This window comes from Corvus hawaiiensis, chromosome 4 (genome assembly GCF_020740725.1).
Source record: "Corvus hawaiiensis isolate bCorHaw1 chromosome 4, bCorHaw1.pri.cur, whole genome shotgun sequence".
Lineage (NCBI taxonomy): Eukaryota > Metazoa > Chordata > Aves > Passeriformes > Corvidae > Corvus > Corvus hawaiiensis.
In genome coordinates this window covers 51,215,354-51,243,062 of record NC_063216.1, presented here as the reverse complement: position 1 = coordinate 51,243,062, position 27,709 = coordinate 51,215,354, and the positions used below count along the sequence as shown (strand labels likewise).

The 27,709-nt window shown below is 38.0% G+C and overlaps 1 protein-coding gene across 1 annotated transcript in view; it reads left to right on the top strand.

The window, feature by feature from the left end:
• CNTN1 (contactin 1) overlaps positions 1–24,705 on the top strand; it is a 228,126-nt gene extending 203,421 nt beyond the window's left edge. The window contains exons 20-24 of the mRNA XM_048300378.1: positions 3,293–3,396; positions 9,611–9,797; positions 11,242–11,354; positions 12,475–12,631; positions 22,131–24,705. Of these exons, the coding sequence (XP_048156335.1) occupies positions 3,293–3,396; positions 9,611–9,797; positions 11,242–11,354; positions 12,475–12,631; positions 22,131–22,210 (641 nt within the window). The 3' untranslated portion in view covers positions 22,211–24,705. The remainder of the gene's footprint in view (positions 1–3,292; positions 3,397–9,610; positions 9,798–11,241; positions 11,355–12,474; positions 12,632–22,130) is intronic.
• Positions 24,706–27,709: the final 3,004 nt, after the last annotated feature.

Genomic DNA, 27,709 nt, shown 5'->3' with positions numbered 1-27,709 from the left:
ATTCAGCAATGTTTCTGTGATCTTAATACATGTATTTGACATATGCTTAATTTTTTTCTTCTTAACAGACCACACTAAAGCCTAGTATTCTAGTAGATCAGTATCAGAATATAGCCCAAAACTGTGAAGGAATGATAGCTCAGTTGTATCTAGTTATATTTCCAGCATGTTTAAAGGCTCATTTAAATTATCCCTGTTACAGTCTTTATTCTGGTTTGCATTTTAGAGCTATCAAGTGAGTAATTCAATAAAAACCTCTTTCACATTCCATTAAAATATTTTTCTTAATTCTTACTGTAATTATTTCACATGCTGTGATCTTTAGGACTGAAGTTTACATGACATTTCCAAACTTAGCAGAAGAGAGAAAGTACTGGAAGAAAGTTTACGTTAAATCAGAAGAAATATATACAACATCTTTAATTGCATTATCATCACTCAAGCCTGTTCTAAAAAAATGCAGTTTATTAATTTCTGCCAGAAACCCAAAGAATAGCTAGTATTTTTCTTTCCGTAGAGCAAAATCTCCTTCACAAAGTCAACAGATGTAGACCAAAGAGCCAAGAGGAGGGACATGACAGCAGGGCCACATTCTGACACTTCCGATTCTGTTCTGTGCTCTGTGTATTTTATGGAAGATTTATGTTCATGGTTCCCATTAGCACTAATGGGAACTTTGCACACAAATTGGCCACACACAGAGAAAAGATGAAAGAGTCCTTTTGTTTCTCAGAGTAATTCAGGACTCAAGCTAGCAACACCAAGCTAGCTAATGAGGTTAATACTGTTTTTCTCAGGAAAGCGCACCTTAGGAATCCATCTTCAACAGCTGCTGCAGCAACACAAAGGGTTTTTTTGCAATTGTATGTGTTAGTAAATAGCTATGGTGTAATGAAAGCACTATTGGCCAAATAACACTTAAGTATCCATCCTTGCTCAGAGGCTTTATCAACTGCTGACTGATAAGCTCCCATGTGTTTATGTTAGGATTATCCATACCATGTCAGGGGTGGCAAGCGTGTTTGTATGGTCTCTAAGTTCAGGGGCATGGTAGAGCCTAGTAGCTCAAAAAGACAGAGGAGAAGCAAGTGGGCAGTAGTGCCAACTTCCAGATAAAGAGGTCACTTGAGTGGCTGCTGATGTTCTAACACAGACTTTAGCAAAGCCCAGACACCTGATAAAAACATTTGTGGTTAAATGACGCTAGATGCAGACTGCAAAAGAAGTAGAAGCTACAATAGAATAGAAGTGAACCTACTTCTTTGATTTCAAGCACAAGAGTACAAATCTTACCAGCAGTGCTCACAGGTCCTGCGTGGAGCTGTGACCGTGACTACTGCCTATATCCAATCAAGGAACTTCAGGGCAGGTTAGAAGGAATTTTTTCAAGAGATGTAATGGAAGTTACTCCGAAGAGCATTCTGCAGAGTTGCCTCCTGGCATCAGGACTTGAACAAAATCACCTCCATACCTTGTAGTGTGCTTACTGGCTGCCAGCCTGAACTTTGTATAGTTTTGCTTAGAAGATAATTGTATGATGACCACTATATTTTCAGTGAAGAGAACATACTGTGATGACCATGTGATTTCTCCTTTTATTGGTAGAATTACTGAATTAGAAGACTGGAGGAAAGCAACTGATACCATCTTTCTGGCTCAGGAGAGGCTGCAAAATATTTATAGAACATAAATGACAAATAGGAATGTAAATTATTTGCAGCTCATAAACAAGCATGAGCAGATGAAATATTGTTAGAGTATTGTATCAGCAAAAGCCCTGGCAGTTGAAACTTTTCAGTATGAATTTTTTGGAAAGTTCTGTAATTGATACAATAGAGAAGAGTCTGACAGTGATTTGGGAATAGATTAGATGATCACAACTATTCCACCTGTACTTCTGTACCTTTGAGTCAGCAAGTAATACTATTACTGTTAGACAACACAACTTCTCAACAGTATTACAGAAATCTTAAAGCAATATGGTCATGCAATATTCCATACAGATATGTATAAATATCCATATATACATAAATACAGTGACAACTTTTCCACCAAGTTGTGTATTCTATAATAGATCTATGTTTCTCCAGTTGTAACTGTGGGCATTGTTATTCACGTCAGTGACTGGGGAATTTCTGTGTTCCCATGTGTAATAAGCAAAGTTCCATGTCTGACAACTGCTAGTCATATCTGCCATTGCTAGTAGTGAGTAATGATTGCTATTAATGAGTGCACAGGCTTCTTGCTTATCTAAATTCCTGTCATTGTGAAAACAATTTTGCAATAATGTATAATTTTTTAATTAGATATTTGCATTATTAACAGCCATTGAAAGACAATTACAAAAGGTAACTTTGCATATAAGATTATTTTGTTACCTAGGATACTTTTCATGAGAGATGTTACTGATTTTTTTCTTAATAGTGGCTGTTTTGATGCATAGTTGACTGGATGCCCAGTTGGAAGATTAAGTATATGAAGGCTTTCCTCAGCTAGGGCTGCCATGCCTGTCTGTTGCAACTTGTTTCAAAGGATTCACGACAGAGAACTGTTCTTAGCTTGGAAAACTTTATCTTTTACAGACATTGCTAGGTTTATGCCTTTCTGAATTCCTTACCTCATTTAAAATTTAAGCCACAGTGAAATGAAACTAGACTTTAGTATTTGAAGCCCTGGATAAAAGTCTATCACATAATGGTCTGTACTCTGCGTTGGCTGCTGTTCAGAACTAAGAATACAAACAAAATCAACTGTGTGATGTATGCCTTACAGAAGGGTGCTTTGGATCATTTCACACCTGTGTTCAAGTTTGTACGTGTCACTGGACAGCCGGGTATCTAATATCTGCTCTCACAAAAAATTTGTATCGTTAGGACTAAGTGACATACATGAGTATTTGTGTGTAACTAAAAAAATCTGATGTATGTAGTATGTGAGCTGCTGTCCCATTTAGTACAAGATCACTGGATGCTTCATTCTGTTTATTAAAGGCTGTTTTCAGTTTACACAAATTTCAAGAAATCTGTTGAAGCATAAAAATGCATAGTCTGAGCCAAGTAACAGGATCATTGCTTTGTTTTTATAGAGTCATTTTCCATACAGATCATCACTGGACTTTAAGTTTACTTAAGAAAAACCAGATTAAAGACTAATACTTGGCTCGCTGATATCATGAAAATGATACACAATACTGAAAATAATATAAAATACAAAAGTGAGAAGAGTCCCTGTAAAAAATTATAGCAATACCACAAGATCAGATTGATTGTTTAACATATGTTTCATCTTCCAGCTCCAACTGAAATACCTACAGATGTGAGCGTAAAAGTTTTGTCATCTTCTGAAATGTCTGTTTCTTGGCACCATGTTTCTGATAAATCTGTGGAAGGATATCAGGTGAGTTTAGTAGCAACACTGTCAATCTTCTTATTCATTTACTGTCAGTAGTTAAATCCAACAATGATTCCTACTCTGGCATTCTGTCTCTTAGGGTTTGCTTTAGTTAGCATTTTCTGTGCAGGTTTTGCATCTTCAGAAACAGATTTTTTTTTGGCGTTACGTACTTCATTATTAAAACATATCAAGAAATGTGTATTTTCACTACTCAACTGAAAAAAGACATAATTATTTAAGGAAAGAATATTGTCTCTTTTATGTAATTGAATGCCTATCTCTAACTTCTTGAAACATATTGAAATTAAATTACGGGTGTAATTGTCAACACATATGTGAAATTGTTACTAACTCCGGCCCACATAAATTACCATCAGTTATTAATATATCTCACCCACAATCCCTATAGTAAGTGGGACTACTTGACAAATGCCTGGAATCCAATACAACAGAGACACTGCTGTTGTGCAAGACAGTGATGTTTTTTTGATGGTTTCTATTCTCCGCATGGAAAAGAGCTTTGGGGCATGTTCCATCTGGTCCATCTCAGTGGTACTACCTGTAAAAATTGTTCTTGGCCTTCTGCAGAGAGGACGACAACCACAGGCTGGGTGCAGTGGGAAATGTCCGTTTAGTACTCTAGCAGGGAAGTCTTAACATCATCCATGCAGAGTGGATGCTGACAAACTCTGCAGTGTACAGCCTGCTTACTTTGGCTGCTCCCCAGAATAGGGGTTTGGGTCTTTAGTTTGTTAGTGACTTGCCTTGTGATCTAAGTTTTCAGCTACTTGATGATATCCTCTATGTTCCAAAATAAACACGTACAAATGAGGAGTAATCTCGTGGAATGTATTTTTATAATTGAAATCTATGAATAAATTAATAGTACTTGGTTTTATATTTCCTGATCTCTGTTTCTGTCTCCATGAGATTTATGTAAAACTTTTGTGATACTGCAACAAGAATAGTGTCCCATGTAAAGGTTGATTTAATACAGTACAGACACAAAATTTAAAAATTACCAACAGAGGACACTGGGGTTTGAAATTAAGATAGTAATATCAGTGGTAACTCCTAATTTACTAAAGCAGCCCACTTTGGTTTGGTGTCTCCCAGGGATTTTGTAGCTAGAATAGGATGGAGAAATTGATGGTCATAACTGAAATCTATGAGCTCAGCCAGGACAGCCCTGTAGCAGAGTTGCACTCTCGAGCTGGACAGTGTGCCCAGAAACTGAAGCCTTTGCATGCAAAACAACCTGAACACACAGGTTGGCTGGCACACACCAGGGGACTTCTGGGAATGTAGAGAGTGGCAACTGGGGGAGAGTGGCAACTGCTCTCTGATGGAGAGAGCAGCAACAAGGAGTGCTGATAGAGGTTAGGATTGCATTTGTGATAGACCATGAAGATGGATGTTCAGAGTTGTAGTAGGGAATGGGGTAGTAAAGCAGGAGGGGCAAAGATGAATATGGAAAGAACATGGTAGGAGAACATGCCCAGAGGCAACCCATGTTTGGCCATTTTTTAAAATTTTACCTTACTTTATATAAAGTCATCTGAGTTGCTGTCAGGGGACATCAGGGGAAGAAGGGAGGGGAGAGGATTTAGCAGGAAAGACCAGGATGAACAGAAGAGTCAATAGGGAAAAAAAAAAGGAAAAAAATCAGAAAGAAATGTGGGGGATCTTTGGACTGAAAAGAGAACAACTGCTATAAAAGTGGGATATCCTGGGAGTGGACCGTGTGTTACATGGACTGTGGCTGTTCCGGGTGTGGCTTTGTTTTGATAGCTGTAGTGTAATTTCATCCACGTATTCCTGGAGAAATACACTTTCACAAATCCAGCGTGAACTGACTGGCTTGTACATGTACAGTGAACAGCTACGTTAGAATATAAATTTTTTTCTTTTTTTTCCTCTTTTTCTAAGATAATCTTCTAATTATCAGGACTGTGTAAAAAATTTCCATCTGACTAGACAATAAACAGACTAATAGTGACAAATTACTGCCCCACAATGCTCAATAAGGTATTAATTCTGAGATCTTTTTCCCCAGGACAATCACCAGTCTCATCCTAGTAGAGGGGAAGGCAGCAAAAGGAAAGCCCATGCTTCTTCACTGAGAATAAAAAGAAAAACTTGTGTTCCTGAAGATCAGAACTCCCATGAGTCTTGAAGGAGGCATAGGATAGGGCAAAACCAGAGAGGGCTGTTCTGGAAGGTTAAGGCCACAGATAGCTTTTGTGAAGCTGCAAAAAAAGTTGTGGTGGAAGAAGTACTCAAACTGTATTATAAAATTCCAGTGACTATCTCTGGAAGGCTCTGTGTCTATTTGAATTGATAAACATTACAATAGTTATCTTTTTAATTACTGCTCTAGTGTAATACAGGTTAGTAGAAACTATCATTCACCAGAGCACCTTCTCAGTTTCCTTTTGGTCTTTATTATTACTTGAAAATTGCATAATTGACTTTTGAATGCTAGAGTTTAAGAGGTGGGAGTACTCTGAGCAAAGAACCTGAGGTATTTCACCTGTGACACAATGCTTCTCACACCAGGAGGAGTCAGATTTTCCTGACACTAATGCATACTGTCAGGATGACTGCCCTCATGGTGATGAGTGTGAACTGATACATTTTGCCATTACAGAGGAGTATCCTCAGCTCACACTTAAAGAAGAGATAAGGTATGAAAACTGTCTCCATCCATATAAAGAATTTAAGATTTATGAGTTCTTACAATAGACTGCTAAAAGCCATATCTCTGCAGTGCGTGCAGCACCAGCGACACTATCTATATTTCATGCTGCTTCTATGCAATAGATATAGGTTTATTTTATTAAACAAATTTATCACTACTGACCACCAGTGTCTCTTGTTGACTGAAGTATGCTATTAGCATTCTTTCTTAATATGAGTAAAGTATATTTTTGTGTCAGTCCTATGTAAAACTGTCAAGAATATGGAAGCTTTTGTTTCACGACACTTACAGAAAAAGCTTCAGTATATTAAAGTTTGAATACAGGAGAGGACCATGAAAGATAGGTTTTTCCCTGTTTTTAGCACAGAGGGCTGCACTAATTCGTGATGGCTAAGGCAATCTTTCACACAAATCACTATTGGCTTATTTCCTACAAAAATTCATAGAGCTTGGTTGAAATTCCCTTCTGTGTCCTCTGGGGATTCATTGCCTATGGATTACCCTAACAACAAAGGAAGTGCAGAGCACCAGGAATAAGCAGACTGTCTGGGGATACTATATAAGCTCTTTAAGAAAGAGAGAGAGGGGCTACTCAGTATAGTGGGGAAATGTGAGCAATGAAGCAATGGGGCCTTTAATTCTAGATATCACTTCCCCAGAGGCAAGAAAGAAATTTCCAAATTATTTCAAGAGAATTTGAAATTATTTAAAGAGAGAAATATAGCAATAGTATAAAGAAGATAGTAGTTTTTCTTAGCTTTCAGGGAGAAACTCTTTTCCAAGAGTTGTTACAATGTTCCACATATGTAAATATGGCTGTAGATTGAAGAAGAACTTTCTGTGGTCATGACATACAGCTCGCACACTATAGGAGTAAAGTCCGTAACATTGCAGCCAAGAACAATAGTATTTGGGATTTAAATTTTATTAAATTTTAAAACTATATTACTTCTGTCTGAAACATAATGTGCTCTCAATGAATTAATTTGCATTTTCATTCATTGTTCTCGCTTGTCTTGTTTGATGCTCTGTGTTAATCTTGTATTACACCCTTAGCATCCCTGTACTGCAAACGAATATTAAGATTTTAAAAAGCTTTGCAAGGTGGAGAAATTTAAAAGCTTCCAGAATATGCCATGATTAATAAAAGCTTCATATAAAGTGTGTTTTCTATCTTTAGGTAAAGATGTTACTTAATTAACATAATAGATCATACTAAAAATTAATGAATTAGTTTTCAATGGCCAGCTAAAATCAACAGCAAAGCTACCATTGGTCCTGTCATGGTTTATAGACTTTGGCCACCTAGAATTTCACAGACATCCTTTTGCTGCAGGCTAGAAACTTGTTTGAACTTTGAGACAGAGATAGACATGACGTCCTCTAGCTGCTGATGTACACACCCTCTCACACCTGAGTCAGCCACTTACAGTTAACACCTTATGGTGTACAGCTGGTTGCATTCAACAAGAGCAGCTTATCTACAACAGTATGTTAATTATAGTCATGTGAAAGAAATTCTGACTTGAAGATCATTATCAGACCTTCAGCTAAAATGACTGTCACAGTTTCAGATCTATGCCAGTTTGAAACCATTCATCATGTGGAGGTTACCACCCTGGTGGAGAAGCCTGCAGAATGGATTGGATACACAATCCTCACTCATTTTAGGGTAAAGGCTGTTTACTCAGGAAAATAGCCACCTTTGTAAGTGGGAATTTCATTAGTGTGATTGCCTAAATTACAATAAACTGATGTTTAGGATGCTGGTGGATGATACTTTTCTAAACAGAATGCAGGACATACATTTATAGAACTGAAGATTATCTTTTTGTGCATACCAAAAATCAGGCGTGCATGTTGAACTTAAAAAGCAAAGCCAGTTTGGTCTGCAGATACAGCGTGATTGTCCCTGCACCAGAAAAGAGGGACAAAGGCCACTAAGATGTCACATTTATAATAATCAGAGTGAGTAACCTGTAACACTGTGGGAAGGACTGTGGCAACAAAAATTGACAAGAGACAAGCTACAAGAAGTATTTAGTTGACAGTAATCTCTGTGTAGTGATGCTGTTCTCCTGTCCAAAGACATTTGAAGTAGATGAAGAGAAATCCCCTACTAAATCCCCTGCATCTCTCCTCATTCAGCCACGGCATGTGTTCTAAGATTAAAGAAAGAAATATTTTTATTAAATATTTTAATTTAAATGTAAATAGGAGAAAATAAAGCCTCACCAAACAAGGGTTGTACCCACAACTTGTGAAGAAGAGAACTGTGATATTAAAACTTTGACAAACTATCCGTTCTTCTAACCTATTCCTTAAATGAAATTTTCATGGACAACTAATGTCAAAAGAACAGAAGGTTAAAGCAGTTACTGTTTAACAGACAAGATGACAGGATACCTCATGTTACCAATAATGTCTTACAAAGTAAGATTTTTCCCAGAGCCTGAATTTACTTATATTAACTTCTTCCTAAAAAATTTAAAACGCCCTCACGTAGCATACACAAAAATCGCTATGAAGTCAGGCAGAAGCTGAGCAGAAATGCTGGGGCTGAAAACACTCAAAATGTAATGGGCATGGCTTTCTGCTCTTTCAGGTTGGTGCAGTAATTTAGTCTTATGCAAATGGTTATAAACCAGACAAAACCCAGAGACTGACAGTGTTTCACTCTCATTTGCAACTCAGCAGGCCATGCAGAATAGGACCGTTTGTATGTGAGGGACTGTATGGAATGGCATCACTCCATAGGAATTACACTGTTTTCACCTGGTGCTTTGTAACACATAATTAATTAAAGTAGGATGGAACAAGTTCTTGGGGAAAAAAAAACCCTCATGGAATTTCTGTGTACTCTTAATTGGCTTTGTTTTTTAGGATGTTACAAGCCTAGGGTCATGCTTTTGCCATATTTTAAGTTTTTTCATATTCTTCTTAATCTGCTCTGACAGATGTTATATTCTGCTATGAAATCTGAATTTAGCTGAAGAACTCTAGAAAATGGTTATGTATACCCATCCAGACCTATGCATGCAGCTAACATGACTGAATACTTTGCATTCTGTAGATATAAGTACAAAAGGGCAAAATTTTTAAAAAAACACTTTAAACAAAATAGTCCGAAAACGTTATCAGAGTTTAGCCTCTACTAGTGTAAGAAAATAATACTAAAGTTCAGAGTAGAATGCAAAACAAAAGAACAAGAAGAAAATAGTCTTGTTCTTTGAAGGCATTATCCAGCTCCCAAGCTTCTATTGACTTAGCTGGGAACAAGTTAAACCACTGTGAGAAAAGTTTACATAATAAACGCTGGATTTATTTCTGTTTCTGTATACCTATATACAACTTGGTTAAAATCACAGCCTGTGGAAGGAATTCTATGCTATTGCTGTTAGATTTCTTTTAGCTGGCTTATATCCAGAATATCTAGTATAGAAATACATCAGTTTCTATAACATTTCTTTATGATTAAATATGTTAAATTTAATCCCCCAATTGGCTTGCTTACAGATTCGTTACTGGGCTGCTCATGATAAAGAAGCAGCTGCACAGCGGGTACAGGTGAGCAATCAAGAGTATTCAACCAAACTGGAAAACCTGAAGCCTAACACTCGCTACCATGTAGATGTTTCTGCCTTCAACAGTGCAGGCTATGGACCTCCCAGCAACACCATTGATATTGTTACCAGGAAAGCACGTAAGTAAATGGAGCATTAGGTTAAGTATAATCATGTCCATCGTGTTTTCAAACATGGCTTCTCATTCACATACACTGAATGTTCTCTCTTCATGTGGTATTGCATCTTTGTCTGAAAATTTCTGCTAAAATTCTCCTTCTCCTCTTTTGTTGCCATGTATATATCTTACAAAAGGCAGTAGAGAGGCTGAGATTATAGCTTATATATATATAAGATCAGATCAGATTGTTCAGGGATTTATCCAGCTGAATCTTGAAAACCTGAAGAGGTAAAGACTGCACAAACTCTTTGAGAAACCCATTCCACTCCCTGACTTACTCTGAGCATCTGGTCTGAGATTCTTGATCAGTATTGTGCATTTTTGGTACTGGTCCTCCTGCCATGCCATCCAAGAGCCTGGATCCTTCTTGATAAGCCCCCTGCTAGGACAGGGGATTCTTAGGTCCCCTCCAAAACTGTCTCTCCTCCAAGGTGAACAAGTGCAGCTCTTTCACCCTTCCTTCACAAATCAATTGCTCCAGCTCCCCACCAGGTTGGTAGCCCTCTGTAGTGTTGTTCAAATACTGGGAATCCCAAAGGTGGACATGATATTCTAAATGAGGAACAGTTGAGACCAGCTATTACTTAGGTAGGCATCTATACACTGCCTTTCTGTTTAGTCAATAGCAAGAAGGATTCTGATGATTAAAATGTGACCAAACTGCCATTTTCATTAACAGCAGGATCAGGCAACCTTGAGAAGCAGGTGATCTGAATCTCACCCTAGAATTTACATACCATAACAGGCTTTTGAATATTGCTCGTGACTTAATGAGGATACCTAGCACTAGCATTGACTGAGCAATGTAAGAAACACATCTTGTGTGTTTAAAACACAGTTGCCTGGGCTAAAAATACATACAGCCGATTTGAGGATTTCTGTCAGCAAATAGTGTATTGTGCAACTTGGCACCTGCAGGGTTCATTTGTGTTGAATAAGGGTCCATTTTATAAGCTTATTGTGTAAATTATAATTAATGGTTTCTGCAGTAGGGTACTTCTATTTCTGCTGAACTGAGTTAAATGATGTAGAAATGCCTGTAAATGGTTAATTAAATATTTGATCTCAATGAATAAATATGACTTATGCCACATTTCTGAGAGGTTCTGAAGGTAGTTGCATGCCAGCAAACACACATGGTCAGCAACACAGTGAAGGGTAATGTTGGCCACTTCCATTCTGGCAACAGAGAAAGGCAGACCCACAACGCAGCCACTGCACAAAGCCATCCAAAACTGCCTGGCTGGAACTGTAGCAGATGATTCCAGGAAGGAGACTATCCCTTGATCATATGTATGTCAGCCTAATTTCCATTTTTACATTTTTATATGTCTTAATAAAAACATCATTGAACATTTATGAAATCTCATTTATGTGTACATTATACATATACTGCTTTTCAGCTCCAAGCCAACGTCCAAGAATTATCAGTTCTGTAAGATCTGGTTCAAGGTACATCATCACCTGGGATCACGTGAAGGCAATGTCAAACGAGTCTGCCGTTGAAGGATACAAAGTACGATATCTGAAAATATTTTTTATCTTTATGTATGCTTCATGTAGTGCATTTTATAGACAGTGTTGAATCTTTGTACATAATTGGACTTAAACATACATGAATGCTGAAGAGGAAGGTATCATGCTCAGCATACACAACCATCCAGTAGGCCTAGGGCAAAGCCAGTGGGCTTAGTCAATATGATGAGAAAACACTGGGGCACTGAAATTCATTTGGGTGGTACACCATATTATGGAAATGTTCATAGAAGTGACTGCAACAACCTCATTTCCCATATGATCACATTTATTGTCTGTTGGCTTAAAATAATGCACAGAAAAGCTGTACATTTTCTACTTTTTCCTTACATCAGTATGCATTGTTCCAGTTTTCCTTTCCCATCTTCATAGGGGCTACAGTTCCTGGAACATGAGTTTTTAAAGTCTGGGAAGGTAGAGGAAGGGAAGGGACCTCTACCATCATTAGCTGCAGTTAACTCTGTAACCACAGCAAGTGTATATACTGAATTTAGGCATACGGAAAACTTCAGATATTAATTCCTGTTTAATTTTGCAGCTTGCTTGACAGTAAGAAAATTAGTATCATGGTCTACGTTCGCAAATTTGATTGAGGAGTTGAACTCCTTGCTGGGAATTGCTAACAGTGTTTCACAGAGATTATTTCAGAAAGAAACGGGATCATTTCTAAAGGTCCCACAAGACATATACCATCCCATTTGCAATAGTTTAGCATCATTGAGAGTTAATAATAAAATTGATTGTTGTTTCATTTATGAAAATGGTTATAAGTTTTATGTCAGAAAACCCAGCTGAGTTCTCATATTTTTATTTGATGCTCTCTGCCACCCTTTATTATTATTCTCCATCACTTAATTACTTACTTTGAATGTAAGCACTGAAATTATTTTTCAAAAGGTGGCATAATTTTGTAACAGAAAATGAGGAAACATCCTGTCTAGATTCTCTAGGTTTTGAGATACATATATATATACACACACACACACAGATTTCATATGAATAAAAACCTAATACTTTTTTGTTGACACACTGTACATCTATAAATGTATCTTTGTGGAAATATAACATTTCAATAACTATATTTACTGTCATTTTCCTAGGTACTTTATAGGCCAGATGGACAACATGAAGGCAAGCTGTTTTCTACTGGAAAGCACATGATAGAGGTCCCGGTCCCCAGTGATGGTGAATATGTTGTTGAGGTCCGAGCACACAGTGAAGGAGGAGATGGAGAAGTAGCCCAAATAAAAATTTCAGGTGAGCAGATAACTTCCCTTCTTCTTTGCCAGACTCCATGGAAATCTTGGACTGAGTGTTTTCCTCTTGTATGCTATTGAGAGATGGGCACATCCAAAGGTGGAAAGGTAGCCCTTCAGCAGTGACTGCGCTGAGAATAAGAATTTATCTTGAAACATTTCTGAGGACTCACAGCGCACACAGGACACTTCAATAGCAGTCCAGCTCAATCCTGCAAGCACTGCCAATCTTCCAAATATCAGACTGCTGCTACTGGTGCCCCCAGTTAGGCTGCCACTGCTAGTAGTGTCCTACAAGCATAACTGCATGGTGCAGGCCTCAGAATCTAGGTATCAGCTTGCAATAACCCCATAGTTCCTAGTACCTTTTGCCTCTATCTCATTCCTTTGTCAACTGTTGCTAAAAGGAATGTAATAGGGAAAAGAAGTGGTCCACAGTGATCCACAGACCACTTGCTGGGGAAGTTCCACTTCTCAGTGAAAAGGGGATTTGTGGCACAAAAATAATAAATAAGCAATGAGAAACTCCACATGCTCTAGTTCAGAGTGGTCTGGATGATTGGTAAAGAAGAGAGGGGACCATGGCTTAGGATAATTCAAATTGTGCTCAGTGTTGACTATAAATACAAGTTCAGATATGAATATGGTCTGCACATCTCTTTCCTGCTAGTTTTTTATTTTAAGTAGTGTCTTGGCACAATTTGGTATGAAATAAAACATATGAATTGATATCAAGGACTTGGATAGCGTCTTTGCAAGATTGTAATTCAGACACTTGCATTGTGTTCTTGCCCTTTTAATTTAAAAAATTAACTTGGGGAATAGAAAGGATTAAATGTCAACAATATTCTTGTCACAGAAGCAATGCAACCATTATTGTGGCTTTAAAAAAGAACAATGCTTTTGCCATATTATTTGTACTGTGAGGGAAGCTGCCCATTCCTAAAGGAGTGGACTTCCCATCCACAGATTTTCTATAATATGCATAGTTTATATCACCTGGTGTGAACTCATGAGTATCACCATTTTTAGGTTTGTATGAAGTTTGTATGTTGTGTGTAATTTGTCCCAATGATGAATCACCTGCACTGCTGACATTTTTTTGCCTAATTTTATTCTCTATGTTTATCTGGCTTTAGGGTCTGGGCATTGTTTCCTTTCATAGGTTTTGTCAGATTAAAGAGTCTTTATGTGTCTAATACATTCTTCCCATTAAGAAATGTATATATACTAGCCAAGTGACTAATCAAGTGTTAAAACTACTGCGTGCCTTGAATTTTCCATGATTACATTTTCTTCAGGTCTTAAATAATTTCATCAGCTCTTTTCTTCACTTCTCCAGCATGTCAGATTTTCTTTAGGACTGTAGACACTATATGTGCACTGCTTCAATTCAGCTGTCTGCAAATAGTCTTGCGTCCCCACACTAAACTTCTTCCATTATTCATGAAAGGCTTTCATTAGGCATTTATTACCTTGCATGGGGATATGAAATGGTATTCATCTTGTTTGTCAAACATTATCTCTAAATCCTTCCTGGAATCCTTGCTTTCCAGAATACAGTGTCTCATCCTTATCTGAGTCCCACCACAGTGTCATGTCTCTTTTTAACTTTGTGTTTAATTTTGCCTGTGACTATGACAAAGCACAGTTGGTTTGTATGGCTCAAGTCCCTGTGCTGTTGGAATTTTTACATGAATGTGTTGTTGTCTCTATTTGCCATTTTGGTTCCTTAGGTGTTTACTTCTGCTGCTTTTGATAAAAATATTTGGATTACATTCAGTATACAGCTGTTCAGCCTGGAATTACAGTAAAAATCCAGTGACCATTCTTCAATAATTGTGTTTTGAAATCTGCTGGTGACTGAATTCTTAATCCATTTAGCATACATGTTAATTGTGTGTATCATGTTCTATGAGACTATTTTGGGGTAGTAAGTCAACCACTTTAAAAAAGCTGTAATATATCGTGTTATGTTATCATACACTGGGGCAATCAGTGTACCATAATATAGCTTATTTTATAAGCCGCAAAAATGTTGAGGCAACCGCTATATTCAGGACATGTTCTGGGTATCTTTGATACAAACATGCATTAAAACCTGCCACTGGTGTGGTGCAAAGACCCTTTAGGTCATAGCAGGTAGATTACTTCCCAGCCTGAACACATTGTGTCAGTACAATGTTAAGCCCAAGCCAATGAGTCTTGCCAGTATGACCTGTCCCAAGCATGCCTGTACAGAATTAGCACTGGCAGAGTTAGCACCCTCCACATGCTAGTTTGCAGAGTTTTGTATTGAACTGTCTTCCACACTGCAGACAAGTTCTCATCCATAAATTCTACCATACACCAGCTAGAGAGACGGACTGGGCCTCTGGTGACCTAGACAGAGGCAGCATTCCCTGTATTCGGTTTAGGAAAGGTTGAAAAAGAGACAAAAGGCAAGGTAATCTCTTTGGAATACATAGTATACAGCAAATTGGGCAAGATTTTCAGGTTATTTCTAGGCTGCTTTTCCAAACAGCAGAACAGCAGTAGTTTTAACACCTCTGCATGGCAAATTATGTCTGCTAATTTTTATTCTTAAGGAAATTTTCCAGTAATGCATCAGGGTTTAGAATAATTGCCCCAAAAGAATGATAGAGGAGCGAATTTTTTCTTTTTTTTTAGTTACGTTTTTTCTCAGAGAATTGCAAAGAAGATGTAGTTTAATAGGAACGCATATTTTGGTGCTTGATTGACCAAAATGGAAGTTACATATTTACACAAAGATGTAAACAATAGCTAAAGCAAAATGTAAGACATCTTGCCAAATTCAGAGAGGAATATTGCCTTACATAACCTTTAGACATCTGATTCCAGAGTTTGCAAACCTACCTAATTTCCTGCAGAAGCGCATGGGGAGAATTGAGCAGCTAGGGTAGAGATTTCGAATAGCCTGTATGCTGACCAGGAATGGCCAGATCTTAAACAAGGAGTGTCTACGCCAGTGTGTCATCCAGATGGGTGTTTTCCTGCTGTTCACTGGGTATCAAAACCAAAGTAATCTACGTAATATGGCTGGGTTAGGTGTCTAAGCTTCCATTATAATCAGTTGTCATCTAGGGTGTAATTCAGAATGTTAAACAAAGCCTGTAGCATTTGAGATGCCCCAGGTTACCAGGGACATCCACACAATTCTGACAGGCATTACATGATATACAGGGGACCTGAGGCCTTCTGGATAGGCAGGTGGAGGCCAGGCAGGACACCAGAAGTCGTCTTTTAGCCTGTATTTCAGGTTCAGGAACACTAACTGGCCTTGAGGTCTTAACATAGGAATTAAAATTTTAGCATGTTTTAGCTAATGTAATTACATTTGAAAGTCAAATGGAAAAGAAACTAGAAATAGATTTTCTTTCTATCTCAGTTCCTTCTTTAAGGAAAAAACTTCCTTTTTGTTTTCCTCATCTTCTTCCTTCTCACAGAAAACCCAGTCACCTGCAAAAGGGGGAAGCAAACATCCTGCATCTACTTTGCTCTCATATAACCAGTCAGCTTCCAACAGGATACACTATTTTAGTTGACAGTGATATAAAAGAAGGTTACCACACACAGCTATCTCGTATGCATTTCTTTTTAGTGAACATCTTTAAATAAAAGTCCTTATCATAAAATCACTCTCTGTATATGTGCCTAGCTGCATTCCAGCATACAGCTATAACCAGTGTAAAATACAACCATGAACTGTTGTAATTTATTGGTCAGTGCCTGTTGTACAGTAAAGAGCTTGGGGATATTTTTCAAGCCCGTTATAGTAAATTAATGAGCTACACAATTTAAAGTTCATTCTTGAGTTACCACAACCAGATGAAGGTTTGAACAACTTGTTTAACCAATGGAGTCTTTTTCAACAGTTAATTACAGGCTTATCTGTTTCCTTTGAAATATAATAAACGCTGAGATTTTTTTTTTTTTGGTCTCTTGCGTGGTTTTTTGATTGCAGTGTTTTGTCATATTACTAATATTAGTGTAATCAAAACAATCTTGCAATCAGTAGGAGCTAAAACCATATGGTGCTTGATTCCTTTTTTGCTTCACTTTTGTAACTGCACTGGCCTCAGTGCAGTTGCTTTATGCCAGAGTAAGGAAAAATAGAATCAAGCTCTCGAATTTTAAAATTTCATCCAGAGTGGGAGAGAGGGGAGGGTTACTCTTCACATATGGATAAATACTGAGGAAGAAAGGAAAATACCGTACACCTTCAGCTTCACATGTGAAATCAGGTTAATGTCTCAGTTTAAATAGTGATATGGAAAAAGAATAATTTATGTATTGTATATGCTTATAGCAAGAGAACAGAATTACAGTTTGTCTGTGTTCACTGCACACATATATACACATATGAATTCCATTTGCCACAGGCATGTTTTAGGATCCTGAAATAGTATTTACTTTGAAGTACAGCTCTTTCAAAGGAAAATCCGTAATTTTTGCCTGTACTAATTTACACAATCCTTTTAATTATTTCATCTTTTAATTTTTTCAATTACTGTTTGAAAGGAGAAAAATGTTTATTGCACATATCAATATCCAGTAAGTCAGGTGATTGTTCGCTTTTCATGTGGTATAATCAAAATCTTTTGATTGTGATTTGAAAATGTCCATCTGTTACAAAGATCGTTGTAGTAGTAAGAGGAGGAAAACACTGGTAAAAATTGTAAGTAGTGCTGAAGAAAACAGTCTCTGTCTAGCTGGCGTGACAGTCATTTGTTACGCACCTTGGAACTTCTTATGCATCTGGTGCAAGAATAGAGCAAAAAACTTCTACTGAATTAAAAGTACATTTTCGAAAGAGCTCTCCTCTAAAAGAAGAGTGATTTTCAAAATGCGTTTGCTGTTGCCTCATGACTCAAAAATTAAGTAGAAAATACTCAGAATACCCTCTAACCTGGTATATACATATGCTTAAATTAACACATTTTGTTCTCTGGTATTTTTCTTGATTTTCCTTCATCATCACATTTAATTTATTGGTATTGCCTCCTTCCAGGCCTTAGTTTGATTGAATAAGGTGACAATTCCATGCATTGTAACATACTCAGTGATAGAACAAGCATTTTCTTGAAAAGCCATATTCTCATTCATTTCCATTTTTTCTCTTTTTCTTCTATTCAAACTCAAAGGTTAGACAGATAGTGGAAATATTTTCAGATCTATTTATGTTTTCTTAGTCTTCATTATCCTGTGATAACCCCCGTTTCCTTTCTTCCTTTCTGCAGTGACTTTAATGCCCGATCTAAGATTTTTTTCTGCCTTGCTAAAGAGCAAGGCCAAATTGAAGCTGATCTGGCCTGTTGGACTAATTTATTTTCTTTGCTGCTTCTCAGTCCATTATTTTCATTGTCTGCATATTTTCCATGTTGCTCTCCAGCCCTGGGTGCTGCTTATTCCCACTAATGGTTCCTTGCGGTGCTGCAGTACTCAGGGAGCAGAGGGAGGGAGGCTGTGCCACCCTTTTGCACCCAGAGAGTTTCTGCTATTTGCCTATTGCACCATGTGGTTTTTTAAATGTGGATTATTTGCAAGTCAAAAAGAGTGACACATCTGGTATATACTTGGGGTGAATTTATTTGTAAGAAAAATTCACAAATCCCTATTTTCTTGAACAAAGAGGAGTAGAATCCTCACTCAGAAATTCCCAGACGTGCCAGCTGGCCAAAGAAGATCCACTGCCTAGGTCACAGGAGAACCACCTCATGTTATTATTTGTTGTATACACAGCTTTAAAAGAGTACATTTTATAAAAAGAATATTACCAGTGGTCTTCTACTTTGCTCTCCATGCAAAAGAATCTGTAATGAGTATTAATATATGTGAAGGGAAAGGGGTATTCGAGAAATAACCTATGTTTGTTGACAACTAAGTAATAACACACTGACTGAAAATTTTCTGATTTTTCTCAGAGTCCAGGTCATCTTTTCATTTTGGCAGCCCAGGTCTGTGCCAGGGCTAGAGTCAATGAAAAAGAAGCCATGGCTGCTGCCTGCTGACAATGCCAATGTGCCAGGTGCTACTGCCAGAACAAAACAAAATGTTTCCTTGGGTCTGAATTTTCGACTAGGAGAAGGCAAACTTACATGATGAGGTGGAGAAACCACCCAGACCGTCAGCAGCAATTCAAGTACGTTTTTCTTAGGATAGTTGAAGCCGTTCCACAGATGCACAGCAAACCTTAGCACAGCACAAAGCATGAGCAGATGGACAGACAACTTTGTTTCCATCCCATGCATCTACTCTGCTGCAAAACCAGTAAATCACAGAGTTGTGAATCACTCCACAGCGCCTTTCTTGAAATGTTTATGGCACAGGCAAGAGGAGAATTTCCTCGTGCACAAACAAAGGTTTCCTAGACAAGGGAAAGTTGGATGCATGATTTAGTAATGATGCCAGTGATGCAAGATAAGTATATTATAATTAGTTCAGTTATTTTCCATTTACCATGAATAGGGATAACAGAATTTAAATCATGTCAGCTGATGCTACCTACTTCTTTTGCAGTAGTCTTTCATGAAGACAGTATTCCCAGCTGGGACAAGAGGAATTTCTTTTCAATAGCCAGTTGAAAGAACAACAAGCCCACCTCTTTCTTTTATGCAGTTTAGTTTAACCTGAAGAAATTAGATTTCTCCCATATCTGTTTTTCTGTTCTACCTGAGTAAATATGAAAACACTGAGAAAGCAGATACAAATGAAGCCTAGTAGTTGATAAAGAAACTGATGACTCAAACAGGCAAAAATACCTTCTTTTTTTTGAGGTGGCCTATTTTTTTTCCCACTGAAGTGGACAAGCTTAGTTAGAAGCAAAGGGAAACAGAAGCAAGGAGAAACAGAATATGAGAAGGCTTTGCAATTAACCTTTCTTACAGTAAAAAGAAGGGATAAAAACCAGACAGCCTTCTTGGAATATAGGTCCTTGGATCCTGGACCAAAAGGAGAGTATTATTTACAGGAAAATGGGTAGGAGTTTGGTTCAGAAAAAAACAAATTTGTTTTGCAAAACAGACACAAAGGTAGACTGTCATGAATGAGTTTTTAGGTTGTTCAAAGAATCACCAGCAAAGGTATCAGCAAAAGCAGATTTAATATAAAAATGAAAGCAAAACAAAGTTTGTTTGCAAGGTTCACTCTTCTACTTACTAGATGGACAAAACACACAGAGAAATCAGACTAAAATCTGAAATCATTCAATCTAAAACTAAAATCAACCTAAAATTATGTACATGGAGGCAGGGATTGGAAAAAGGTATGGATGGGCAAGAGTAAGGATAAAAAGGAATAAGGGAGAATCTCCGGTTGTATCACAAGGTTTCAAGTGGACCCCCTTGCCAAATGCCAAATTTAAGGCATGTGTTTTGTTTATTTGAAAGAAATGAGGACTCTTGATAGTAAGTTCACATGTGGTGCGTTAGAGTAGTAGTTAGGTAGTGTGATGCTGATTTGGTTTTGACACTGACTTTGATGGCTTTAGTTTGCAATTACTTGCACACTGGATCCACAAAATGCTGGTTGAGAGGAGAGATCACACGTTATAACACTGAGGAGAGAAAGAATCTTTAGGAACTGCATATATCCAGCTCATACCTGGCCAGACTTCAGAGGAAGCTTAATAATCCTTCTCTTTTAATTTACATCCACATGTTTATTTGTACACATCTATTAAGTCTTTATCTGGCATTTCTCTAGTTTTTAGAGGTTGTTAAAACTGACAGATCACAATTGCATTACTGCACAGAATTAATCTTGTAGTGTGTTCTTAGACAAAACTTCTATTAACTTTCATTTGTGAGCCACGGGAGTGTACTGGCTGTCATGCAGTGGCCAGCAGTGTTTCCTGTAAAGTATGGATCCTTACATGTAGGTCAGTAATCTAACAAGAAAGAAAAAGATTATCTGTTTAATGTGCATTTATCCCGCTAATGTTATGTTAATGTGCTGTCTAAGGGTAGGACTTGCTTTATTTAAGAAAGCTGGTAAATACATCTCTGCAGCAGTGCCTAAACCTTGTAAGGAACCACTATAATGAGGTGAATTGCTACCTGTTGAGTCTGGAGCCAGCAAGCACATCTCAGGAAGATTTATTAGTCCTTTCCCTTGTAGAATAGCAACATGCCAATACAAGTTTCCTCATACTTGCTCATTCTTCAACTTCACTCAGCAACCTTTTTGTCTCGTTTTCCTCCATTAGAAGTGTTCAAAATATGTGTGTCTTTCCAACTGCATTATCCTGGTCTGGCAAAAGCAGAATATATTTTCCGTGGATATTCTTAAACACAAAACCTGAATTTAATTTTTTTTCCTATGGCTGTTCATTCATTAAGAACCACTACTTTGATACTTAGGGATAGAAACTTATCTTTGTTTGATTAATGTGCCTCATAAATCACTGAAAAACCCAGATAAATATACCCCCATACTTTCGGTTTGTCGTGCTGTGCTTGTTTTTAGGCCTGCTGAAATCTCTGCTGTTCGGTTTGTGTATTACCTTCTCAGTGTGGTTTTTCTTCATCCAGCATTTTCTGGAGAGCTGTCCAGCGGGCTTGTTCCAGCAGCGCCTCAGGACTGTCACCACCAGCTGCAAGCACTTCTGTCCTCAGTCTGTGTTCAACAGCAAGATGAGCGGTTAAGCTGGGTCCTGCACTGCCCATCTACCATCCTGATAGAGACAAACCCTCTCTCAGATGAAAGAATAGCCAGTTCTCAGGCTCCTTTGGCCCATCTCCAAGACTGACAGCCAGGCACAGTTTGGCTGGGCTATTTTCTCATATAGATGCTTCTTAACAGGGAGCTGAACCATAGCAACACAAACCACTTAACAATAGCAATTCTTATTTCTCTTTGCCAGAGCGAGTCATGTAAAGTTTGTAAACCATAGATTAAGATTTTATGTCTTAAAATATTTGTTTAAGAAAGACTCTTGTGACTTTAACAGACATAAATGCCACACTGCTAGAAGTCAGCCATCTGGACTTTGTAATCTGGCAGGTAAACAAACGGACCAGGCTCTTTGACATCTCTCAGATTATTGCTGTTCGTGTGAGCATTAACATTTCCAAAGGTGTCTCTTTGCTTTGTCACATTTCAAAGACTCCATTAATTTTGTTTTCACATGCTTAAATATTTATTTTGACCTTTTGCCTCCTGGTATAATAACCTCCTGGCTTGTCGGACTGGCCAAATCAAAATACACTAATGTGTCCTGAATGGCCTTTTTTCTTGTATAAACATGCTGCATAAACATGCAGCTCTTGCAGAACAAAAGAGTGAGTCCTCCGCCGTGCTGTAGCAAGTCTCTTTGTCCATTTCAGATTATCCATACAGGTAGGGGCTGTGCTGAGATCGGCCAGCTGGTTTCCAGCCTCCATACTCTGTGGACTTCAGGATTATTCCCCCCACTGCAAGTAGAGCTGAAGTAAGACCAAGTAAGACCAATACTGTGTTGTTGTCTGTTTGATGCACAGGTGCCGCTGTTGGAGTACCGACTCTGCTCCTGGTCCTAGTGGTGCCTGCCCTGGGTGTCCTTGCTTGCTCGGGATTCTGAATGTAGCTGGATTCACCTTGTCCTCCACCTAACACAAAGGACTCCCTTTGAAGATGAGGACCACGATTCTTTTTGATTCCTGTGGCACCATCCTAAGCCAAATAAATTACACTTTAAAAAGAATTACCCTACCGATTTCCTATGAACTTTAAGAGGACTGAGGCATCCAGGAACTCCTTCATGAAGTAAATCAACTTTTGAGCGGCTAAGAAATATTTTTAACTTGTTCCAATATGCCTTATAAAACACTTATGCTGATCTGTGACAGTTGCATGATTCGGTCCAATGGGGCAAGTTACAGTGTTAAAACCCAATAACATAGGCTGTACAGTGAAAGTAAAATCACCATACGTAGGTGCTTTAACTTGAATAACAAATTGTGAAATATAATAGAGATTGAAATGTTGATTGTATGTGATAAATGTAAGAGTACTACGTCTGTCTGTACTATCCTATATGTTTTGTGTACTGCATATTTTTGAATAGCCCCGTCATCATTTATTGGGATTACTGGTTTTTAGAGAGACAGTCAAAGCAAAAACATTTCATTATTTACAGCTATATTTCTTGAGGTTACTGGATAGAATCTGAAAGAATTGAAATAAAAGTCAGTGATAAGGATTTTTTATTTTAAATATGTTCATAACACCCGAGACATGGATAGCATGCTCAGCTTAAAGTAATTTACCTGTGCTTCACTGGTGCGAGATTTCTTATATTCTTTTCTTAAAAGAATTCTGTTGAAAAATTCTGTTACAGTAATTGTTACTGATTTTGGGAGTCGAATGTCAGCTTTCAGGGAAGCAGCGTAATGTATTGGTTTTGGTTTAGTCTTATTCCTGTTGTTATTATGAAGGTAGCAATATAACATGTAGGAGTTTGGAGATGAAGTCCATGCTAAGATCAGCCAAGTGGACCATGAAATGGTAGGAAACATAAGTTATTTTTTAAAGTGAAAAGATTTAAAATATAAAAAAAGGAAAAAGGTATACAATAAATGGCAAAAGCAGAGTAGCACAGTAAAAAAATATTATATTTACATTTTTATGCTGCAGACGCCAGGTGTTACCTTCCTGTATTGAAGGCGTACATTTGGGAGAACTATATGCTTTTTCAAGAACTTGATATTATTCTAATGTTCATAGTGTTGTAAATAAGAGTTTTAAAGTTCTGAGACCATTTCTCTATTTGATAGAGTACTGAATGATCCAACTATGTGTTAGTACGTGAAAGTCAGATCCCAACTGTTAGTCAAAGCTACATGTTTACTATGGCCTTTGAAAAATGGGAACTCTATTAGAGATAATGTTTTTGTTCTGACTGTGTCTAGAGTGTTTCAGTGCTGGGTTTCTTTGTTGGTTTGTTTGGGTTTTTTTAAGTTGTTAAAGAAATGCACATTCCTTTCATTTTCCATGGTATGCTGGGAATTAGTTTGAGTGTGAATGATGAAGAAACACAGTGATGTTGAATCAGCTGGCTCAAGTAATAGTGCAATGTCTGATGCTTCAAGAATTATAAGCTTTGAATCATATTTTATTAGCACAACCTTGCTAGCTACTTAGAAATAGATTTTATCTTTTTAGAACTGATACTGTAGAGGTCCGTAATAATATTTACATGAAGCAAGGATAGGTCTATTAATAATTTACACCCTTTTCTTTTATTTGTATAATTTTGTACTATATATTTACATGTAAAAGTGTAGAGTCTTCATTAATAAATATCAATAATACTGTTTTAGTTTAATTTTAACTATTTGTTACAAGATGAAAATTTTTTAAATAGGCAGAAGTGATAACTCCCCTATAGAGGAAGGTCAAAGTGTCAAACACTGCTGAGTTTCATAAATTGTATAATTATTTGAAAGAGAAATGAGCTGTCTTCATACATAAGAAACTAATATGTAACTGTAAGCCTTCTGTAAAAAAAAAATGTGTTTTATTGTGTTTCATTTGGTTTTGTTCTTTTGCAGTATGAGTCATTTTTATATAATTATACAACCACAACTACATCTTTTGCCAAATGCATGATTGCCTTTTACTTTTCTAATACATGGTGTAAGAAGCAAAACTGTTTCATTTTTGCATGGAAGTGACCTGGGACGGAACGCCACTTCTCTTTTTTTAAATCAGCAACACGGATGAGGTAGGTGTCACATACTGATCAGATAGCTGGAGAATTTTCTGTTTCACATAATTGTGTAAATTTGACTGGGACCTTCAGTTTCAAATTGTTGTCAAGAAAAACTAACTAATGTATCATCTGCTTTAAAATGCAAGGTTCATAATTAAAGTTTATATAGATAGACATACTTGGTGTTTCTTTATATTTCAGGAAAATTGATATTGCTATTATTTGATACTGATGAATATTGAACTGGTTTTTTAGTTACTTTTTATCTTTTTTTTTTTTTCAAATAAGTAGAACAGGACTGTGCTTTGTCCTTTTTATGAATGAAAAGTAAATGACAAATAAATGTATTAATGTTACTCAAAGTATTATAACTGTCTTTTGAATTGGAACTTTCTAATTTCATAGCAGTGATGTGATCATCTGTGATAGTAAAGGTGTGGATAGAATGAAGTGCTGTGTATCCCTGCCCTGCCTTCTTGTGACTGTTGCTGGCGTTTAAGAGCTTTTCTGGCTGTTTTGCTTTGATTATAGGTGATAATAGAAGTATTTTCTTAAAATCAGTAACAGAGAGCATCCTGAGAGCTTTTCAGCATTTTTGGAACCAGGGGATAACTTAGTAGAGTATTTTTTCAGGTAACATTTTCTATTCCAGTAGATATATGTCATGATTTAACCCCAGCCAGCAACTAAGCCCCACACAACTGTTCACTCAGTGCCTGGTCATGAATGGACAGAATATCAGAAGAGTAAAAGTGAGAAAGCTCATGGATTGAGATAAAGACAGTTTAATAGGAAAAGCAAAGGCCATGCACAGATGCAAAGCAAAGGATTCATTCACCGCTTCCCATGGGCCGGCAGGTGTTCAGCCATCCCCACGAAGGCAGGGATACATCATGGGTAACCATCACTGGTGAAGACAAATGCCATCACTCCAAACATTCCCCACTTCTTCAGCTTCCCCCAGCTCTGTATGCTGAGGCTGGTGTCATATGGTCTGGGATATTCCTTTGGTCAGTTTGGGGTCAGCTGTCCCGACTGTCCCTTCCCAACTCCTTGTGCACCCTTCTCCATTTCTTCCAGAGATGATACATTTGTCTTTTAACTTTTCTACCACTAACTCCTTTTGCTTTGCCATTTTAAAATTATTATTTCCAAAAACAGAAGAAAGGAGAGAATGCACAAAAGTCCTCATGAATGGAAAATAAAAAAAGAAGTTCACATCTCAAAGAGAAGTAGCACTATCTTTTCTTTTCTTGCCAGGCTGACATGTTCATCTTCTACCTTGATGCCAGCTAACCAAGTCTAAAGAACATCATAAAAAGACACATGAAAAGTACCTCCTTCACCTTAGTCGGTCTTGACTCTGGTTAATCCTCTTGATTAATATGGATGACACTGGAAGTTATACCAATTTTTATTCTCCAAAACACTTAAAAAGCTCGTGATTTAGGTGGTAACTTCAACAGACAACCCCCAGTGAACACAGATGTGTGGATTCTTCTGGTCTATATTTAAGGAATCTAATAGTGTCTTTAAAACCTGATGCTTTTGGTCGTTCCTGTGTTGTCACAGCCACCAACTGTGTGCTTCACAAAGAAGTATGACATAATTTCTTTCTCTTAAAGCAGGCAGCAGAAATGACAATATGTAGTATCATCTGTTGGCAAAAAGGTAAATCCAAACAGAGAATACAAAGGTACTTATTGGGCATCATCCCCTCGTCATGGCTGTCATGGTGCAGTATTTACCTATGTCATCTCCATCCTTCAATGATTTGACACCTGCAGGAAGCACCACATAGAGAAGTGTTTCCATTGCATTGAGATAGTCCAGCTCCAGGCAAATTTAAATCCTCTGTGGTGGCATGCAGCTCCAAGTAGGCACATGCCATAGGGGTAAATGGCACCAGGAGTCATTACCTGACTGCAGGCTGGTGTTAAATCCTTCAGGAAATACCCAGATGGTGTGGCCCCAGGGCAGTGGAAAGCACACAGGCAAGCAGAGCATTTGTCCTCAGAGCACAAAGCCTTTGGCCAGACATGGAAACAGTGCCCTGGCCTCAGAAATGATGCATCCAGCACAAGCCACTGAATTCTCCTCAATGCGAGGAGAGAAGCAAATATTCTCCAGCATTAAGGTTCATATGCTGTGAACAGGGAGTATTTCAACATCCAGTGAGCCCTGAAGCGAAAAGCCTTTGGGAGTGCACAGCAGTGGCAACTCAGACCCATGTGCCAATAACTGGGCTAGCTGCACATTGACATTCATTTCTGATTCTCACAGGGAAAAACACATTAAAAAATATCAAATTCCCAGAGGCACTAAACTCAGGGAATCCATCCCATCCAGACAGCTCTATATGAACAGCTGGTTCATATGCCCTCTGGTTGCCTGCAGCATGGTAGCACTCATGGGACACAGTAGATGTCCATGGAATTGGACTGGTGGAGCCAAATGGTGTTTCCAAGCTGCTAAAATCTTGTACTACCCACACCAGGGCTGTTGTATACAAACCACTCATTAGGCACTGTTCCTGGCCAGTGCTTCTCCCAGGATTTGCTTTCAGATGGCACAGCCCTGAGCCATGCCAGAGCTCCTGGTAATCACTTGGCAGTGGAGGACTCTGTGTCCCAGGGCTAGCACTTCCAGCTGCAGATTGAGTTTTTTAGTTTTCAGTTCAAAATCTTCAGGATTACTGTAGGTTCCACAAAAGCTCCGTCCATACTATTAATTTATCTGTATCTGCAATTCAAAATAGAGTGGAGACATGCACAGGGCTTTAGGGCAAGACTCTCTGTAATGAGGCTTTTGCTGACCCACCTTTTGTTCTTCAACATTATTATTTGTCTTGTGAGTCTATGATAAGCCAATAATATTCATGAAATCATATGTTGTTGTCTCTGCCCAGAAGGTTTTTAGCTATAGATACTGAGAAATAAGCATCAGTCAGATCTCTGTGACAGCACTGAAGCAGTTAATTATGGTTCCTTATTTAACAGTACTCTGGCAGAATAATGCATATCAGACTCCCTATGGATCTACCTGCAGCTCAAAGAGCTGCTGAAAATCAGCCAGTTCTCCATGCTCCTCTGAGCCTGCTCTGACAGAGCACCAAAGTACTACTGCAGTCCTCTGACACATGTGCCAAAGCCAAGAGGATGTCTTCTCTGGCATCAAATCACAAGACCCTTCAGCCAGCTTCAGTACCTGATTTATCTCCAGTAAAAAGTGTGTGATGGAATGATACAAAAGGGTCTACAGGGGGTGGGTGTATTTATATATGTGAGCCTTGTGCAAGTAGGTTAAAGCATGCACTGGGATTGTAACATAATCTGACAAAAATTAATACCTCAGGCAAAGAAAGCC